Source organism: Mastacembelus armatus, chromosome 9, assembly GCF_900324485.2.
Source record: "Mastacembelus armatus chromosome 9, fMasArm1.2, whole genome shotgun sequence".
Taxonomy (NCBI): Eukaryota; Metazoa; Chordata; class Actinopteri; order Synbranchiformes; family Mastacembelidae; genus Mastacembelus; species Mastacembelus armatus.
In genome coordinates this window covers 4,053,728-4,074,842 of record NC_046641.1, presented here as the reverse complement: position 1 = coordinate 4,074,842, position 21,115 = coordinate 4,053,728, and the positions used below count along the sequence as shown (strand labels likewise).

The window sequence follows — 21,115 nt, the reverse complement described above, 5'->3', positions numbered from 1 at the left end:
TTTTTCCTACATGTTAGGCCTTTTCTTTAGCTAGTTTAGCATTTATTGGCACTAGTGAGCAACTATGTGCAACTAGTGAGACATTTGTTTAACATGTTGGTCTTTTTGTTGCACTAGTTGATATTTTCAATACACTAGTTGACGTTTTGATCTTACCAGATTGATTGGTCTTTTTGTTGCACTAGTTAAAGTTTTTGGTATACTAGTGTAAGTTTTCATCTGACTTGTCTGCAAAACCTCCTCACTAGTTTGACATTTCTGTGCAACTAGTTAACTAGTGAACAGTTGCAAACATCATACATGTTAACTAGTGACACTTTACAACATTACTAGTTGCACTAGTTGAGCACACAAATCGACTAGTGAGCATTTATATTGGACTGGTAAGATCAAAACGTCAACTAGTGTATTGAAAATATCAACTAGTGCAACAAAAAGACCAACATGTTAAACAAATGTCTCACTAGTTGCACATAGTCGCTCACTAGTGCCAATAAATGCTAAACTAGCTAAAGAAAAGGCCTAACATGTAGGAAAAATGTCTGACATGTTCAGTCATAGTCTGAACATGTCTGATACAGACTTTCACTAGTGAGGCAAAATGTCTTCCACTAGTTAACTAGTGAGGAGAACATCATTGCCACTAGTCAACTACTTACTCCATTTGGACCTTACTAGCTCACTAGTAACAGATTGTGTGTTTAACTAGTTAACAAGTAAGGCCAAAATGATCACCACCTGTGGAACTAGTGGACATTTTGGTATTTACTAGTAAACTAGTAAACATTTGAATCTCACTAGTTCACTAGTGAGCCAAACTCATGCTTGACTAGTAAACTTGTCACATTTCTTTCAGCACACTAGTTAACTAGTAGGACTTTTAGCCTTACTAGTGTCGTCCAGAGGGCCACTAGTACATGAAAAAGCTGACTAGTTGGGACTTTGGTCCTACTAGTGCAGTGACTGGCATTGATAGTAGGGCTTTTCATGGAACTAGCTGGACAGAAATGCCACTAGTTGCTGAGAAAGCGTGACTAGTAAGGGTTCTTGTTCAACTAGTGCAATCACATGTCCAACTAGTGCAATCAAACGTCGAACTAGTTCTGACAAAGACTGAACTAGTATGTGAAATAAACATCTGATATCAAGGATATCTAATTTATGCTCAAACGGCTTGCCATAGTGGCTTTCATTTCAAGCACAATGTACTTTGAACACGTAGCCTGTTTCACCTGCAAGTCAAGACATTTTTAATTTGTTTCCTCATATGCACAATTTTAAAAAATCTTTCCTTGTGGCTCTAACACTCGTATCTTCAGGCAGGAGGTGATCTGATTAACAAAATGACAGTTGTTTTAATAGGACTAACCACACAGTGCCAGTGTTGTAAAGGTCTGTGCAGCCTATAGATTTTATTTAGAACTTAAAGAAAACCTGCCAGTGAGCAGATTAGTTTAATAAGTTGCAACTGTTAAGTCACTCCGAGTTTAAATGATCTCTGTTTCTGGAGTTTCTCACAACTCAGAGTTAAATTACTCTTGAGTTTTTACTAAACTGAACTGAAATGCCTCCTGGTATGACCAGTCCCTTACAATGAGTAGTCATATCAAACATTAGCAAACTTTGCCATGGAAATGACACTGCTAAATCAGTCTTTATCCCATAACTGTCACGTGGGGCTTCAGTCGAATGGTTTTACTTTAAAGATGTGTTTTCTAACAACACAGAACTGAGAAATTCAGGCTAGTCACAACTGGCTGAAAGTCAAGAAGAGGTTTGTTTAGTTTTCTGAGATTATGTAATGACAAGCATAACTGATAGGTTTCATAATGAACTTGACTATAATTGTACAAAACTTTATGTACAGTATGGATGTGTATTATCTGTTATTCCTTCACTATCATAGGTTTGAAGTCATGTCTGACAGCCTTGGTCAGTTCCTCTGCATATTCAGCATACCGCCCAGTCATCTGCAAACAGAGGCACAGTGAACATGACTGAAACGTTTCCAACAACCTTTCCCTCTTTAGCAAGTCCATCAAGTCGCTACAGAACAGATAACCCCGAGCTTTTCTTTTTCAAAGCAGAACCGAATGTCACGTTCAGTTGTATTTACCTTAAAACTCCATTTGTCACTGATTTGTCTGTTCAGGTTGAGATCCATTTCTACCACCAGTAGGCCATCACGGGTTCTGGAGAGCCCCGGGGTGCGGCTGCCATCCGGAGCAGCCACGTAACTGGAACCATAGAAGTGTCCAAAGTCATGGTGAGCTGCAGAAGTCAGGAAAGCAGTTTGTGAATAATTAACATTGCCAGTAACAGCTACAGTACTTACAGGATGTTATCGCTGTTCCTGCCCATTCTGCCTCATCACCTACAGCCACATGCCTACATCGCCAGGTCCTGCATTTCTTTAAAGACCTGCAGTCACTCTCCATCTAGACCTACCAGTAACCACACTCTCCCCTCTCACTCAAACTCCTGAGGGTTTGCGTTACAGCCCAACCATTAACATATTAAAGGAAAAAGTACAGACCCATCAACTGCATTAATATAGTAAAATAATTCTGTCTGTGAGCCCTGCCACAGAGAGAAAAAAAAATTACTAAAATTAAAATAAATCATATGCAGGAAAATGTATTTCAAAATCACAGCAGAAGATAAAATAAACATTGTATTGCCTCTATTTTAGGAATACAGTGAATTCTTTTATTTGTGTTTTTAACTTCTAGTAGATGTTTCGACACATTCAGTACACCATACAAGTAAAATGACAACAATGCTAACTTTCTCAGTTCCAGAGAAGAGAAGCTCTTTCTTACCTTGTTTTCCATCACCAGATGTGAATTCACTTTTGAAATGTTCCTGTGTGAAGTACAAGAACACACACAAACAGGCTGGGTACAGCTGACAGCAGACAGCACCTGAGCAGGGCTGTAGCTGCCACACAACAGATTTCACCATCAACAGTTTTAAGATGCCTTGTTTATTTTTTAATTTATTACTTTTTTATTGTTAGTAGAATAAAAAAAATATCTTTGGTTGCGTTCCTTTGCTGTGACCGATTGACTAATATCTATGTATGACTGCAGGCATGTTGGTGCGGACCTACCGTTCCAACACGGTTGATGGCACAAGTGAAACAGTGGTTAGCTATTGCTGCATTCCTGGCCTCTATAGGCCACATGGGCTCACTGTAGACAAGATAAAACATCAGTGACATAATATATTGAATACGTAACAACTGCAATATATATAAGCAGCAATATGTAATAGTAGCATTCACACTGCTTACCCACAGCACTATTACTGCCATGTCTTTTTAAACCATGTAAAATCATGGACCCCACACAGGGGACCCAAAACCCCAGGTTCACTGGTTGAAAAGGACTTGGTTTTGTTCGACCGTATGTAAATGTTCACTGCTAAAGCACAATATAAACTGACCTGAGCGTGAGGTGATTTCTTCGTTGAAGGCCCTTGATGTTGTAGCTACGTGTTGCATATTCCTAAACTGATTTGCTTTATCCCCTTACCAGACACCCCGATTCAAAGATACTGAAACAAAGTTGCAGAGGGACAAATATGGTCAAAATTTAGTTTTTTGTCCCTTTGTCCACAAAGCAGAGAATATAAGGTCTGTGATAGTTTTTGGATCCACATGTCTGATCCCATTCTGTGTCAAAGTTGCTCATGATGGCACCACAACTCAGCTTTCTGGTTATTCAAAATCTGGAGAGATTTCCAACTATGTATAATTTGAGATTTTTTCGTGAAAACGGAGTCCAGTACAGCCCAAAATACACCTCAAATAACATCCAGGTTTGTGCATGTTCCCACTGTGGGCTTGCGGGGCTGACAGATGGGGCTGGGGTTAATGTTTTACCTCTCGTTAGCCCTTTAGCAGGGCTAATAATCCCTCCATGTAGACCCTTACCTGAGAGCTCCGACAGTGGCAGACGGGTTGAAGATGATCTCAGCTCCGTTCATACTGTACATGAACCAGTTGAGAGGGTGATGCCGACCATAGCAGATATTCACGGCTATCTTCCCAAACTGTGTCTGGAACACTGTGTGGCCAGTGTCGCCCTCCATATAGTACGTCGACTGAGTGTAAAGAAAACATGGTGAATGTCACAGTCTGTCTAATTGTGCACTGGTGCTGTGGATGATATAGTTTGAAGGAGATCACCCACTAACTTCATTAAAGTCTCCAACCCTGGGAATATGGTTCTTCCTGCTTTTTCCCAGCACATGTCCAGAGTTGGAGATCACCACTGCAGTGTTCCACAGAGTGCTGTGCAGCCCTTCCCGCTCCAGGATTGGGGAAACTACTACCATGTTGTATTTTTTGGCCAGCTAATGACAGAATTACATTGTTATCAGACTTGACTCAGACAGTCAGTCCTACCCTTGTACTGCAGCACACCTGTGTAATCTCACCTCTTGGCAAAAGCGTGTGGTGCTTCCTTCTTCAACGGACTCTGCAAACTCTGTCCACGGCTCTTTCTCACGGGTGCAGAAAGCAAAGGGCATGGCTGTGAACAGAAAAAAAGTCAGTCAGTCGGTTTCACTGGGAACATGTCATTTACAGTTGTAGCCATGACTCATGAGAGCACTCACTCCAGGTTTCCTGAAAGCAGACCATGTTTACACCACACATGGCTGCCACCTCGACCACTTCACCCAACCGGCTGTGCATGGCAGTGACCTGTGCATTTTACAATAGGTGATGCTGACATGACAGTTTTAAGAGGAAGTGAATTTTATTAAATGCCTCTCTGCCTCCTGCTACCTGGTCCAGGATTGGGGCATCAGTAGGCAGAACAATGCGGTGCTGAATGAGGCCCACCCGGATCCTCCTGGGCGGCCGCAGTTGTTCCGGGGCAGCTTCAAACCTGTAACCCTTCAGCTCAAAGTCTCGCTCTGAGGCAGCTTCCACAGCACATACTGGGAGGTCCAGCTTCCTGTGACATATACGAGCCGCTGAGGATTAACACTGATTCACAGTAACAACTGAGCACAGTCTTAAAAGGTTTTTGCCTGTGTCTCTGGGTTTTTGACTCTTGTTGGGCACAGCAAGCTTTCTGAATAATGTCGCTGAGGGAAAACTGGGGACTATCTCCAACTATTTTTTGGATCTTATTGACAAAACGATAAAAATAATAATCTGCAGATCAATCCATAACAGAAATAATTGTTACAGTGTTTTACTCTTATTCTGTGTGTTGCTCCATTTTACATGTTATAGATGTGAGTAATGAACCAATTCACGCCTTGGCCTAATATCTCTCTCACATTTACAGCAATAACACCAATAGTACACAGCATGGAGCAACTATAGGATTGTGAGGACACATAAACTGCATGTTTGAAACTTTTTATTCAGTAACCCTTTGTTTGGACTGAAAGGTTGTACACTGCAACTCTGAAACCTGATGAAAGTCCACTCACAGGAATAATCATTTACTCAGGACAAAGAGAGTAGTAAAGTAACATTAAAGAAACCATTATTAAGCCAGGATCACCACAGCAACTCACTCTGTTTCCTTCCCGTATAAAACGCGTTTCACCTCTGCCAGCTCGGCCTCTGGCAGGTGGGACTCCAGGGATTTCTCCAGCGATTCAAACTCACATGCAGCCATTTGTAGCAGGGCTCAAATCCTGCTGGTTCCTGTCACTGAGCAGCTTTTATCTGCTTTGCTCCTTATGTAAACAATGTTTTCATCTAGTTTGACCCAAGAAAACCTCCCTCTTCAACACAGCTGGTCACTTATTGACCTGTCGGTCCGCCTGTGTGCCTCTAGTTAATGTTCAAATAGAAGACTCCACAAATGCTTCGATAACAACAAGAATTTGACTAAAAAGGACAACGTATTTTGTTAAAAGAAGATACAGAGTAAATGTTTTTCTCTTTGTGGCTGTAACTAATCTATTACCAGTCTGCTGTATTTACAATAAGGCTTCATTTTTAACAGTTATTGGTACTTCACTTGTTTTTGTGCTCAATTCTACTCCTACAATTAAATATTGGACTTTCTGCTACAGACACTCAAGAGTGAAGGAACTTTGTGCTTTTGTGATTAATTTTAAAATTGTCCACATGGGGGCAGTATTGGTGTCTCATTGTACATGCGAGACATGTGAACCAGGTCTGATTTTATTGATGGATTAATCTGAAGTTATATTTTTACTGTAGTGCATCCTAAGAGTTGAGTAACCAAATGTAATTCTGTTTTTTTTACATGGTCTATTAAGTATAAACCTATTTTATATGTTGTTCCAAACAAATACCTAACTCCTGGTAAGGCCTTAGTTAAAACAGCAGCAGAAAAATGGATCTTTAAAAACTGTGGATAGTAACAACGATTACCAAGTATTTCATCAATATGTATGTTTAATGGATGTGTTGAATACAGACATGGAAGATCATGTCTGTTTATGTTTTATTTGCTTAGCAATATTGTGTTTGTCCATCCATCCATCATCTATACCCCCTTATTCCTATTTAGGGTCCCAGGGATCTGCTGGAGCCTATCCCAGCTCTCTCTGGGTGAAAGGCAGGGGTCCACCCTGGACAGGTCACCAGTCCATCACAGGGCCACATAGAGACAAACAACCTCACACACTCACACTCACTCCTATGGACAATTTAGAGTCACCAATCAACCTGACATACATGTTTTTGGACTGTGGGAGGAAACCAGAGTACCTGGAGAAAACCCACACAAGCACAGGGAGAACATGCAAACTCCACACAGAAAGGCCATTTTAGGGGAGAACAAGGTTAGCCGAGCAAGTAGGTAAAATGAGCCACTACTTGTACCCAGGCAACTTTTAATAAAATTAACCATTTAAATAAAGATGATAAAAGGTGCAATATGTCAAATGTGATAGAGCTGCAGAATATAACGTTCTTGATTTGATTCTCTGTAGCTATTTAGAGTTCTTGTATCTATTTCTGTTCGTTCTGCACCTTTTTGTTGTAGACCACTTGAAAACTGGATGAATATACAAACTAATATACAAACTGCTTGAACCACTGACAACTGAAAGAATCTATTTTATTTGAAACATGGCAATAAACAATTTCACATTCAACTGAACACTTGTTTCTCCACATTTTCAGCAAACAAAGTATAAATTAAAGAAAACTTACAGTTATTACCAATTTGCTCACTATTAATATTCCAAATCATTATAGGGTCTTGTTTAACTATTTAACAGGTAAGTCATAACAGCTGAAAATGAGGAATTCATTTTTACAAAGGTAAAGTTTATACTAGTGTAACACGGCTGTAACGTCTTCCATATAATTCAAAAATGGTTAGCATCAGCATTTTCTGTATTTAAAAAGTCACTATACTCTTTGCCTTCCAATCATAAAATAAATAATGAACAATGAATCACAAAGAAGTCATTTAACCATTATGACTGAAAAGGACAAAAAGCAGCTCTGTAAAGCAGGATGTTACCTTAACTGGCAGATAATTTAATTCTGGCAAGCAGAATGAGGAAGATACCCCCCCAAATCTTTTTCTATTAAGAACTCCTGATACTATCCTGCCTTTCCACTTCCATCTACTACAGCACTGCCTTTTCCCCACGTCACAATAAATCCTTTTTATTATAGTCTTTCTCGAACGCTTACACACTATAACCAGGTCTGTTAATTATTTTTTAAAAGTTTCTTCTGGGGGAGCATGCCCCCGGACCCCCCTAGCATTATTGGGCTAAGCCCCAGATGTTCACAAATAATGTCTAGCTCTGCCCCTGGTTATAACTATATTTCTGTTGAGGGTTTCTAAGTTGGAGTGGAAAATTGCTGCTGCTCCTCCACCTTGGCCTGTGCTTTGAGGAGCATCATAGTTCATCTGACTGTGGAGCCAGGTTTCAGTAAGACAGAGGAAGTCAGTTTGGTGATCACTTATCACAGGGTCTGCGTCCTGGTTCCCTGATTGTCATTTTAACTTTATAAATCCTGTTCTACCTTATGTTATAATCATTTACATATAGACATACACTTATTGAGAAGTGTTACAATTTGAGTTGTTACTATAATAGAAACCTCTCACAAATTCGTATTATATTCACTTGAATCCCACTGGTTCCAGTCATTGCTGACAAATCATATATCTGGTTTAGCAGAACCACTGACAATTCTGATATAGGATTTCATAGTCCAGTTACAAATGAGCTGATCCTTCCTGTCTCTGAATGAGCAATGTGTCTCTGTAATAGAAACAGTGAACAGCAAACCCTCATTTATTACTGGGCAATGCATTATTAATGGGCTCGGAGTCTGCATTGTACCATACATATGTTGCCTTCTTACAGACTCATCATACCTGCAGGTGCACCTGCACCTGCACACACACACACACACACACGCACACACGTGCGCACACACACACACACACACACACGTTTATTAGGGGAGTTCTCCCTGTGCTTGTGTGGGTTATGTTTATTAGACATAAACATGTCTAATATTGAGACTAAAGTTACACATCAACTTTAAAAATTCTTATTTATTGTTTCAGATTTCTCTGTGACATCGTGTCTACAATAACAGTGAAATCCTTTATTGCTGATATTAATATGAAGCCTCCCAGCACTGCCTTTGAAATGTGGCTGTTTCTAAACCTTTGTGGTTTATGCAGCTTTGTGCAACAGTGAGACTGGAGCTTCTGATGCATCTTTCTGTGACAATAAGGAAGATGACACATGTCTTGACTTGTTTAGAAATGATGTAACATCCTGTTAGTTGCCCAGGTGATTTTGTGCCTGGGTTGACAGGCAGCTCTGCTCCTCCATGTCCAGTCTCCTCTGGTCTTTCCATCTCTGTCTTTGTTAGGGTTAGACAGTGTCCTCAACATCTCTAAAACAGAAGAGTTGACAAGTCAGGTACTCACTGTATATTTTGTATTAAGGTTTTTAAAACCTTGACATGAGTTTGACCAACAGGAGGCCTCAGTGAGCTGTTAGGTCTTGATGTTTTCTTCCCCTGGTGATGGTTGTAATTACCTGTTAGCTCAGGATGACTGGCTGTAATTTGTTTAGGAGAGACACATATTTCCGACCTGTGGTACCATCATCTCCTGAAGAGAATCAAAGCGTTATAATATAATAAAAGATATAATATTTTGATATATAATAAAATATCGGGACAAACTACAAGTTTCAGAATTTCCCCTAAAACAAAATGAAATATTTTTTTTGTTGGTGAGCAGCAAATCAGGTGTTTGAACTATTTTGTCCCAGTCAAACTACAATACTATATATTATATTTTTACATTTATATTTAGATTTATGTGTTTAGACATTGGATTTTTACATTCTCCTTTCAAAGCTGTAATTGGGATTGTAATATGATGATTATTTTGACTGTCAAACATTGTTACATCTGAAACCTAAAAAAAAAAAAACCACCATAATGTAATAATTTATCATTATTGAGCTTCTTCCAAATCTTAGATAGCTAAACTTGGAATCAAACTATTCAGGTCAGATATTAACTAGTTAAGACTTTCAAAATCTTTTAATAATCTTGTCTCCTTTTTTTCACTTGAGCGTTAGAGGTTGTAAGCAGTAGACTGACTCAAGGCAGACTCGTAGGAGGACGTAGTACTGTCTCTCTACCAGCACGCTGCTGGCTAATGCAGCACTGTGCTGCTTTGCCTCCAGGTGCATTACTGTACCACTGCTGTCCATCAGGTCCACACACTCTACAGGAAGAATTTGACTTTTATGCTTTTTCAAACAGCCATATGAATATCAGCCAATACGTGACATCAGTGAGCAAAAAGATATTTTGTTCTGGTTGTGAATGTTGTAGAAGACACTGACATTTTCTGACATATTCCATTGAAAAAATATGTGAGTTGTTGCTTGTTGAATTGCATTATACTGACAGATTATTTTAATATTTACTTTCGGATGTCAGAGAGTTGGACACACTATTAGACACCACTAGATTCAACTAGGTGTACCTAATAAGCTGTGATGTATGAACAGATGTACACTACTGGTGAAAGGTTCGAGAACATTCCAGTTTCTATTGAAATTTAAGCAGTTAAAGTCCAGTGAATAACCTGAAATGGTACAAAGGTAAGCGGTAAACCTCCAGAGGTAAACCCTTAAAACTGTAGCTCTTTCCTTTACAGTAGTTGCAAAGTCAGCCAAGGTGTCAGTGAGTCCAGTTTCCTACACAATCAAAAGACACATTTAAAAACTGGAGGAAACTGAGAGGAAGAGGCCCGGTGGACCCAAAGCCACAACTGCACAGGCTTAAACCCCATCGAGCTCAAAAATAAAGGTTTTCTAAAACAGCGAGACAGAAAGAGTTACACATAAATAAACTGTACATTTAGTTGCTGACACTTCCTCATAGATAAATGTTGCAATTGTATGATAACTACGAAGAGAACTATGCTGTACTGTGTTATCTTTGCATGTTTGACAGTGAAAAAACAAACTGAAAACTGAAATAATAACTGAAAAGACTTGACAACATTAGTTTTTTAGCTCGGAGTAAGCCCCAACAACCTTCACCAGGAAGTAATGACAGGGAGAATAGTCTGCAAAAATAAAAGCAGAAAAAGAAAAGTCGGGGGATGTAAAATTTAAAATGTTCACCCTTAAAGTCCAGACCGCACCTCTCCTTTAAACGATGGAAGAGGTTTATCAGCTTACAGTTGAGATTGAATATTTCCATCCTGTTGTCTGTCGAGACATGTAAAATATTACAAACATGAGATTTCACAATAAAATTTGTACTGTGGTTGTGTGGGGTGTATTCATAGTCACAGTCTTCATATTTAATATATGGTGTAGAGTTTTCCACTACACACAATTAACTGCACTTTACATTAAAATGCATTGATTTAAATGTTTTTCTACTTGAGTAGCAGAGAAAAAGAACCTTACCTCCACACAGGATAGTGACAAACATCTTGTGGTCCTGACTGCAGTTCAGCTTCACACGTAGTGCCACTACTGTTTATTCCAAAGAGCCCAGGGGGTAATGAGGACTGGGCAACAGTTTGAGCTGTGTGGACTGGCCTGCATCATGAAGATACAGTAAATACAAACAATCACTTTGCCTCCTCCTCCTCCTCATCTTCTCTGTTTTAAAGTTTGTGTCTTTTAAATGGGGGGACCCTGTAATGCTGTCGCTTGTTTCCATGGAGTCTCCACACACTGTAACCTTGATAGCTGCTTGTGTGATGTCAAGACTGAGTGAAAATAAGGTTTTTTAAATTAAAATAAATGAAAAGGGGGTAAATAGAATGAAAAGAAAGAAAAATAAAAAACAAGAATATGTTTTTAAAAAGTACAGTGGATTAGTGGTTAGCACTGTTGCCTCACAACAAGCAGTTTCCTGGTTCAAAACCCATCAGGGACCTTTCTGTGTGGAGTTTGCATGTTCTCCCTGTGCTTGTGTGGGTTTTCTCCAGGTACTCTGGTTTCCTCCCACAGTCCAAAAACATGTATGTCAGGTTGATTGGTGACTCTAAATTCCCCATAGGAGTGAGTGTGAGTGTGTGAGGTTGTTTGTCTCTATGTGGCCCTGTGATGGACTGGTGACCTGTCCAGGGTGGACCCCTGCCTTTCACCCAAAGAGAGCTGGGATAGACTCCAGCAGATCCCTGTGACCCTGGTTAGGAATAAGTGGGTATAGATGATGGATGGATGGACAAAAGCATGGTATCTATGTTCTCCACAAAGTCTAAGCAAAAACGTAGTGTATTTACCAAAATGTCAAACAATTCCTTTGATGCAAAAATATGAGAGCAGGTTTTAGCACATTTTTACAGTGATAATTAGGCTTTCCTATTATATATCCTGTAGAGCTGTAATAGCCTAAAGATCAGACAACCTTGATATGTGATTCAACTCACGAGACAAGATGTTGCCACACAAGAAAGCAATCAGGAGGATTTGGAATATCTCTTGGAAAAAGCACTACAGACCAGTTGAAAATGTTACAAAACAAAAATGCCTGAGCTCTGTAACCTGAACTCAGGTTTTCAATAAATGCTGGGAATATAAAGAACTCCAAAGAAACTCTAAAACTGCTTAAATAACAGAACGAGAAAACAGATCTCTGACTCAGGTCTGTGAACTTCCAGATCTGATATAAAACATGAGCCACCCTGGTGAAAACCCAATGGGACGCCTGGCTCTGTTCCTACAGCTACTGGATAATGACTGGAGCATTTTAAGGCCACTTCTCACTGCAAATACATCAAGCCCATGTTGAAAATGTATAAAGGTTTATTTGAAGACAAGACTTTGTGCCGGTCCCCTTCTGAAAACACAGAATGTAATAGCTGCACTGGACCGAGAACTCATCAGCGAAAATAAAAGAATTTCTTCCATGAGTTTGATTTAAGTCTAAAATGTAATGATTCACAGATCATTTCCCATCATCCATTAAACTACGTCAGAAGTCAACATTTACATTTAACTTAAATAAGTGCACAGTCAAGTCACATGTCATAACACTGGGCAAACAGAAATACAAGGTTACAGTTCAGCATTACATTACCAGCTCTGGGGTTTGTGCTACACCCTGTTATTCTCGCAGACAGGAAGAAACCTATCACTGCTGGAAAGTAAGGATTGAGATTTTGTGATCCAATTAGAAACAGCATGGGGTCCACACAGAGCAATGGGACATGAAATGAAACCCGAACCCATCCATTTCACATTTACTGTAAGTCAGTGTCTAAAAGCTGAAATTCTAATGCAAGAGAAAGAGTGGAAAGAGCTGAATCTCAAAAAGATTTTGCAAGTGATGGTGCAAAACTGCATAAGAAATCATTCTCTGCTCATGATTCATGGTGGTGTAAGAAGGTGAAGACTTTCAAAATCTTTTATTAATCTTGTCGTTTTTTTTTTGTTTTGTTTGTCTTTTTTTCAGAGCCAGAAATGGCAGGCTCAGATTTACACACACTGGTGTTCTCTTCGAATCTGGAGTTAAACAACATTGGACATTCAGAAAAGGCAGCAATCAATGCTCTTGGTGTTGAAGAGCATACGTCCATTTGCTGCATGTCTCCATATCAGCTGTGAGTGCATTAAAGAGCTATTTGCAAAGGACAAGCGAGTGCCTGCGTCTTAAAGTGTCAGTGGCTGACTCAAATCAAGTCACTTTGGGTCATGGGGTGTAATGAAGCAGCACAGCCTGTTTGGGCCACTAGCAGTGCTTTTCCACTCTTCTTCTGGTTTAAATTAAAACACCTGTGTTCAAATAAAATCATTTCACATGAGAAGGAGATCTGTCATCTCAGTGACATATGCTGTCCCCTATCGGCTGACAGTGCTGTCATTCCCACTGCAGATCAGAGCTAACACTGACTTTTCACTGTGAGGTCCCTGAATATCAGTCAGCAACACCCCCTGCATCGGGACAACGTTGCACCTGAAGCATCTCCACCTGTTCTGCCTGTGGAACAGCGAAGTGGCTTGGCCAGAGCCGAGGTTCTGTTTGACCTTTTCCTCCACAGCTTCTGGTCCAGTGCAGTTATCTTACTCTACATGAGGACCCACTGGGATTTGAGTTTGTCTGAGGGATTGCAGTGGACTTGCCCCCATTTTAGGGCAGTGGGAGATGACTACTGACAGAGGGGGTTGGGATACGGCCACCAGGCCACCCCCTACAGGAGAGATGTGAGTAGGGCAGCGGCAGGAGCTTTCACAGCTACTTCTGCTGCTGCTGTGCTCATTGAAAAAGTCAAAGCTGAGGCCATTCGCCTTGAGTCTGATGGAGTCAGTGATGCTGTTGTGAGTGGAATTGCGCTTACTGCTCCCACTCTCAAACAGGTCCTGCCGACACAGGATGTGGCGTCGGATAATCTTACGGAAGGTTTGTCGAAACTCGCGGATGCGGTAGGCATAGATGAAGGGGTTGACCACAGAGTTTGCGTGGGAGAGAATAATGGCCACATACATGATCCAGAGTGGAGGCCGATCACACTGAGGACAGAAGAGGGTGAAGCAGTTGATGATGTGTAAAGGCAGCCAGCAGACTGCAAACAGCCCGACTATGATGGCCAGAGACTTGGCAGCCTGGACCTCTTTCTGCAGCGTGGAGTGTGACTTCTCCCCGTGAAATGCTTTCACCTCAATCAGCTTGAGCTGGTGGCGGGCTGCCATGAAGATACACAGGTAGATGGCCAACATCAGTAGCAGAGGAATCAGTACACAGGCAAAAAAGTTGAAGTAGACCATATACTCCATGACCACCACCTCCTCAAACAGGCACTTCATCAGGCCAGGCGAGCAGGTGTTGTTGGTGCTTTCAGCCGGCTTGTGCCAGCCCATCATTGGGGTCAGACCGATGACGATGGATAAAACCCAGCAGATGGCGATGATGCCTCGTGCCCGCTCACCTGTCACCAAACTGTTGTACCTGGAGCGGGGGACAAAACAAACATCTGTCTAAGACTCAGGGGACTGTTTCCCAATAGGACCGTACTAAAATGACCTATAGTTGTTTTAAGAGAACTTTCTATAATGTGTGATGTCATGTTAGCCGCTAACTGCACTGACTTAATAATGTTTTGTATAAAGGGTAGGAGGTTTCCCTTGACTTATAATGTGCTCGTCTGATTGCTCTGTGGATGCACTTCTCATCCAGGAACCAGGACAGAAAGGATAAACAACAAAGTCTTTCAGGACTCCTCAAAGGAAGAATCTATTTTGAGTATGCCTGCGGTGCAGTGTGGGAGAGCAGCTGAGATATTTGACTTGTTTCTATCACATTCTAGAAATGTTAAAGTGCAAAGGTCAACGCAACAAAAACAACCCCCACCCCCCACCCCACCCCACATCAGAGATGCAAAAAAAACAGCACAGGGAAACTCTCATGTATCTTCAGCAAGAGGAGGAGGGGCTGTGTGAAAACAGATTTGCGTCCTGAAAACAGGAAGGCTGAGCTTGATGTGGCTCTAAGGTTAAATATGTCAGTATGATGAAGTCACAGCGAGAGCCGCAGCGTCACTGGTGGTCAGCGTGTCATTAGGTGGCAGGTAAATGTCTATAGAGATACCATCCAATGCAAAGGTGAATGACGTACAATAAAAAGAGCCTGGCGAGCTCCGTATTTTACAGTAAACGAATAGAAAAAGATTCCCCAGGGGTTAAAGGAGGTCACACGGTCTGTATAAGCAATTACAGCAATTTTCATTTGATTGCTCCGGGGGGATATGGCCTCATGGGAGATGCCATTTCTGGACACATTTTTAGACTTTTTGGGTTAAATGTCATGTCTCTGTCGATAGCTAGACACAAACTACTGAGACTTAATGCAGGAGCCACTGCTTTGGAGAGAAAAGCAGATCAGACTAAACTGAAGATTGGGCCACATTTTAACTAGAATCACAAAGTGAATTTTAAAGACTTTGCTTATCAAAACATATTTTCTCATCTTTTTCATTCTTGTCTTCCATGGGTGGACCCTGTGATACCACAATCTGACAAGACTTCTTATTGATGGCCACTGATGTTTCATAGAACATCAAAGGTCATCTAACCCCCTAGTTAGTAGTTCTTGGCTTACACCTTATAACAGCTTATACCTGCTCTATAAAGTATAAACATATATTTTGTTAATGTAAAATAAAGCCACTACATTTTTCCACACTATAGAAATGCAAACTGGAAAGTGAAATCATCATTTTCCCCTGGTCACTGACCTGAGTGGTATCTTGATTGCGATGTAGCGGTCCAATGCAATGGCCAGCAGGCTGAAGATGGAGTTCTGTGTGAGAACCAGCACGAAGCAGGCCATGAACAGGCAGCCATAGAAGTTGGAGCAGAAGCCGGTGCTGATGACGATGGCAAAGGGAATGGCCAGGACGCCCACGGCGATGTCGGCCACCGCCAGTGACACCACAAAGAAGTTGGTGATGCTCTGCAGGTTACTGTTGAGGCACACGGCCCAGCAGACCAGGACATTACCCAGCACGGAGAACACAGCAATCAGCAGCTCCAGGACGATGTAGAGGGCAGAGGCAGCAGGGTCGTCCGGCATGGTGAGACAAACGATGAGGAGAGAGGAAACCTCGCCTCAAAGACCATCGCTGCAGCGGGCTGCTGAGCTCAGCCTCCTCACCTCCAGGTACATCCACCAGATCCTCCAAGCAGCTGTGGCGATTCCTTCACACCTGCTCAGCTCAAACAGCTGATGAGAGCTTTTTTCCAGCAGAATAATCTATCATTGCTCCTGACTGCAGGCACAGGACACAGTCGCCTCCATTCTCTCCTGGTAAAACTCTGCTGTCCTCTCCCCTCAGGTCCTTCCCCTCAGCGTTTTTTTCCCATGAACTTCTGGAGGCGCTGAGATGATGCCAGCAACGCACATCACTGGAACATTATGTCACTGGAGGGGAAGAGGTGCAGAAGTGAAAAAGAGGAAGTGATTCTACAATAAAGGAAGTGAATTTCAACACACACTTCATCATGTAAATATTAAAGCTGGACTCTATCAAGGGTGCTTATTTCTAAGAGGTTGGTATTTCCCAATCAGAAGAGGAGGAAACATACATGTGCAACAGCTCCCAACCACTACTGCCGACTCTGAAAACCTACTTCTTAGTCAGGCAAAGCTGAAGCAGTTTAGGTTTCAGCACAAAGGTAGCACCCATCACTGGACCAAGAACCTGATGAACCTGTCTCAAACAGCTTGTCGGGGCCAGTGACAGACTCTTCTGCTGCAGAAGACCCCACACAGTCTCTGCCCTCAGTCTAAGCCGCTCTGTAAGGAGACTTGTGTTGTACATTATTGCCTTGAATGCTAACTTCCTGTAAGTGACGAGTTGGTGAGAATTCAGCAGCTAAACAGCTGCTGTTAAGTTCCTCAAGTGTTGTTAGAGCACCAAAATGTGCTAAGATGAAGTTTATATTGGGTCTACATTTGGAGGGTGGTCAAAAACATTAACTCCATCTGAATGTCAATAATGTCTGCTGGATACAGTTGTGCTTATAACTTTACATCCCTCTGGCACAAATATTGACATGCATCGTCTGCCTGTTTTACCAAAAATGTTTTTTCATTCTGTTAAAATGAATCATTTATAGCTTTTAAAATGACACAGTATTGCTCGGGTTGTCCCAGAGGTATGAAAATACATGAGCGTAGCTGTATGTAGATTAGCCAGTGCTCGTTCCCTGGTTCACCACATCAACTTAAAAAGTGGTTATTCTCCACAACTTACCAAAACGAAGTGAGTGCAGGTTTAACAATAAAAATGATTTATCACATTTCCATTTGACTTAAATGAACTCCTACATGTCTGTGTCATAGATGGCTGCACACCTTCTGAGACATTTGAAATTGCTCTATCATATATCACGGCTCATGACTGTTTGCAGCTGGTGCTTGTTTTGGAACTTGATAAATGTGTCATATTCTTCATCTAATGCAAAGAACTATACCAGGCCACCTGGTTTTGGTCTGTACCTGACTGACTCCTGTCTTCTTGGCAAATGATTCAGTGTTTGAAAGCTTTATGTGTCCTGGTTCTGAGCAACAGGTTTGACACAGAGCTAGTTCTTCACACAAAAGATGATAGCATCAGCCTTTTATTCTCTTATTTCTGCTAAAAAGGGTAGGTTTTTCACCATATTGTGCCTGTACAGTAACTCTGTATCGCTTCTGCTGACTTTGTGTTGTAAAATGTGCAGAGTCAAAGGAAACCAGGGTTATCAGTAATCAAAATTGTTGCAGTAAACCTTTAGTTTTGATCACATTCATTTCTGGCCTTTGCACTAGCAATGATGGTGCCAGGAGAGTGGTTACGTCTAATTTTTAGAAGTTCGCTAAGTTTGTCCCCTGGTCTATTTGCATTTAGTGAATCAGACTGTAAATCTGCTGTTGTTGCGGTGCTGAATTCCCTCTCAGGGAATTTATCTAGAGGTCCTGTTGAATTTTAGGAAATAACAGCTGTGCTAGAACACAGAGGTCTTTGCTCTCCCAGTCACGCTTTTCCCTTTGGGTCAGATGAGACCTTATTAATAATACCAAAGACTTGTTATTCCAAGAATGATCGTTATCGGGATGTTTTTTTTTTTTCTTCATTCTCATTAACTTACAAATAAAGTTATTGTTGGCCTCTTTCCTCTGAGCCCAGAGCATTTATTTACCTTGATGTCACAGACATTTAGTGTTATATTGCACTTTATATGTTTTATGCAGCAGCGTTGTATCAAAACAAAAGTGCAGGAGGGCATTCAAGGAAATTATGAATCTCTGAAAACTACAGCAGTGATCCTCCCATGGCAGCAGTCCACCATTTAATTCCACGTTGTCATGAGTCTGAATTAAGAAACACATCAGAGAAACTCCTGAGATTAATGGTGAAAGAAGGAAAACAGATCTGTCTTATGGACAGTTTGTGCTTCATATTAGCCACTAACAAGCATCTCAACTATTTAAATTGGAATAGTTCTTTGTAGTTGATTGCAGGGTTGAGATGTTTTTTACAGTCAGTATATGAAAAATTGGATGATTTACAAGGTTTTTAATGTTTGAGTGAATTTGCACCAAGCAGAGTAGAGTGCACCCCCACCCCCCAAAAAACAACAAATCCACTGTGACGCCACCTGTCATGCAGAGGAAACACAAGAGGAACAAACCTCAAAGCTGCAGCTTCCTGAGAACAGACACCATCGCTCTGCCGTGCTGATGGGTGCTCCTCTAGTCAGAGCAGCTCTGTTGACAAGAGTCCATCCATGAGCCTAATAGTGACTACACCACCAGCTCCAGGAGAATCTAATAACGTGAGCCTTAACCAAGTTAGGAAGTACAACATTACGAATGATAATGAAAGCACAGATGCCATATGCCATATAATCGATGATCAAGGCCCTGAGACACAAAGCCTATTGTTTATTTTACTTTGACGTCCATAATGCAAAGCAAATTTGCAAAAATTCTGATTACCACAAACCCAATGACACATAAAGATTACTGAGCCTTAGGGGAGCATGAAGGTCTGACTATGACAGAACTGACTTCAACTGTTATTGAAACCAACTTTTCTCCACAGATATGAAATGAACAGGAATATCCAACCAAAAGCACCAGAGCAGAGGGCTGCTGGGAACCACAGAAGAACCACTTCTGACGACTGTCTTGTTTTCACTGATAAGGAAACCTAATACCCACCGGAGGACAACTGGTACCGCGCACCTCAGCTTTGACCACATACTTTCTAAGTGTCACCTGCAGCTCTCACTGCTCTGACACACATGCACCTCATGTTCTTAGGCACAACGTGCAGGCACCAGATCACAGGTGTGTGTCCCATGCAGAATATAATCAGAATGATCGAAACCAGCATTTAAACTTCAGCTCAGACTGAAACTAAAACCACTCACCTTTTCTTCTTTCTGCACATCGGAGAAAATGGCACTTTGTGAGATGAGGCGATGGAAGCGCGCTCAACCAAAAAATCTGACGCCAGTGATCGTTTACACTTCGCTCGGGGTGGTAAATGAAACTTCTTCAATTTATTGCCTGATCAACAAACCGCCTCCGGCTTCAGACCAGGCCATGAAGCTTCTTCAGCGGATGACTTCAGACAGGAGACACTCTGCTGTCTCATGAAACACTGGTGCGGATGGTGCGCCCGTTTCCTCTCCAGGGGCGGACTCTGCCGTGCGCACAGACCAGACCGGCCCTGACACACAAACTTGTGTCTGCTTTGCAACGGGAGACAAATGAGTCAAGTTTCAAATATATTTGTAAATGTTCTTACACTGAAAGACAAATATCCAGTTATTACTCAGTCCCAGAGCCCTGCCCCTGACTGAACACATTATTCATCGTTTACTGGAAAAGGAATTAAAAAAAAAAAAAAGTAACTAGGTAAGGCAGAAAAATCTTACCAAGACAAAACAATGACAACAAACATGGCTGCTTCAGAGGTCTTTTATAACTATTGCCAGAAAAAATAAGCAATCTAAAACCAGACAGCATTTTTTACAACTGATTATCAACATAGTGTGCACTTAATACTGTAGCTTAGTCCCTTTTCAAAAACACACACACACACACACACACACACACACACATACATACGTCATACAGCTTCAACTTCACCGAGGGAACATTTCAGCACTGCATGTAGTGTGATTAGGATTTTCTCTTAGGAAAATATAGTCCACACAAAAACAAATTGTGGCATCGACTGTTAAAACAGGCAACATGGGAAAAAATAAAGCATTTTCAAGTAAACAGTGAAAACAAAAGTGTGATGTAGTGGACTCAATAATTCACATTTGATTTGTAGATATGGTAAAGCCATACACTCAAAGGGCATCACCTCAGGGTCCACTAGTGTAACATGTCCCTCATGAAGAGCTGGAATGTGCTTCCCAGCTTTTGCCAGTTGCCATCTGGTCTCTCCTCAGGAGGCCAGGCCCCGTGTACATCAATCACTCCACATCCACACACACTGGACCTCGCAAAGTCCTCGGATCACTAAAGTGTGGTAAAAACGCATTCGGCTTCCAGGATGGGGAGACGTCAGATCTTTCTGCAGCTTTAAGTTGCTCCTGTTAGGAGCAATAAAACACATGGGCACGTGGTGGACTCAAGAACACAATAAAACTGTTGGCAGATCATTCTCAGCATCACAAAACGGTCATTGCTTTCAAATGTCTTTAAATAACTCACTCACACTCTTCTCTTGTACACAAACAAAAAGAATGTCACCATTGCAGGCTCTTGTGCTCACTTAAAAAATAAATCACTGACTGTCTGATGCAGCTGTACACACTGTGGTGATGTGGGCTGGCGTGACACAATAGCCCAACGCAATGTGCTTCTAAATCGAGGCAAAAATGTTGTTTCTGATGTTGCTATTGGTACCAGCTGGCTGCTTCATCTGATCCAAATCAAAACCATGTGTAGTCTTTCTCAGCAGACACATGCAGGGATTTCAACCAGCTTCACAGCCCATCACTCACTGGTAGTGCTGCTCAAGAAGAAGGACCTTCTCTCACAAACTACTTCCACACTGTGAAGGTGCCTGGTGAGGAAAAATAACCCCAAGCTTTGACTGAACTCAGAAGGCAGGAAACTAGCGTGAAATACAAAAAG

General features: G+C 41.5%; 3 protein-coding genes across 3 annotated transcripts; all 3 read right to left on the bottom strand.

Annotated features, from left to right (window-relative positions):
* Positions 1-1,143: 1,143 nt before the first annotated feature.
* Positions 1,144-5,715, bottom strand: upb1 (ureidopropionase, beta). The gene is made up of 10 exons (XM_026321023.1): positions 5,542-5,715; positions 4,796-4,967; positions 4,624-4,711; positions 4,444-4,538; positions 4,201-4,359; positions 3,938-4,107; positions 3,113-3,194; positions 2,823-2,865; positions 2,117-2,271; positions 1,144-1,970 (listed from the first exon to the last, which is right to left on the bottom strand). Exons 1-10 carry the CDS (start codon positions 5,643-5,645, stop codon positions 1,887-1,889), a joined length of 1,152 nt encoding a protein of 383 aa, XP_026176808.1. The 5' UTR covers positions 5,646-5,715; the 3' UTR covers positions 1,144-1,886.
* Positions 5,716-8,741: 3,026 nt separating this feature from the next.
* c8h22orf15 (chromosome 8 C22orf15 homolog) lies at positions 8,742-11,251 on the bottom strand. Its single transcript, XM_026321057.1, is given in 6 exon segments — positions 8,742-8,881; positions 9,028-9,054; positions 9,057-9,101; positions 9,606-9,728; positions 10,639-10,725; positions 10,930-11,251. Coding segments are annotated over 6 exon segments (447 nt in total). The 5' UTR covers positions 10,955-11,251.
* Positions 11,252-12,261: 1,010 nt separating this feature from the next.
* On the bottom strand, positions 12,262-19,731 carry adora2aa (adenosine A2a receptor a). Its single transcript, XM_026321022.1, has 3 exons — positions 19,390-19,731; positions 15,705-16,390; positions 12,262-14,419 (listed from the first exon to the last, which is right to left on the bottom strand). Exons 2-3 carry the CDS (start codon positions 16,040-16,042, stop codon positions 13,537-13,539), a joined length of 1,221 nt encoding a protein of 406 aa, XP_026176807.1. The 5' UTR covers positions 16,043-16,390; positions 19,390-19,731; the 3' UTR covers positions 12,262-13,536.
* Between the last annotated feature and the right edge of the window lie 1,384 nt (positions 19,732-21,115).

Bases quoted from the DNA above. Each gene is read 5' to 3' on its own strand.
- upb1 (XM_026321023.1), bottom strand. From the start codon at position 5,645: ATGGCTGCATGTGAGTTTGAATCGCTGGAGAAATCCCTGGAGTCCCAC. The intron at 3,195-3,937 runs GTAAGGGTCTAC...TCTTGTCTACAG, and splicing joins GCCACTGTCGGAGCTCTCAG to TGAGCCCATGTGGCCTATAG. The intron at 1,971-2,116 runs GTAAATACAACT...CTCTGTTTGCAG, and splicing joins GTGACAAATGGAGTTTTAAG to ATGACTGGGCGGTATGCTGA.
- adora2aa (XM_026321022.1), bottom strand. From the start codon at position 16,042: ATGCCGGACGACCCTGCTGCCTCTGCCCTCTACATCGTCCTGGAGCTG. The intron at 14,420-15,704 runs GTCAGTGACCAG...CCCCCGCTCCAG, and splicing joins GCAATCAAGATACCACTCAG to GTACAACAGTTTGGTGACAG.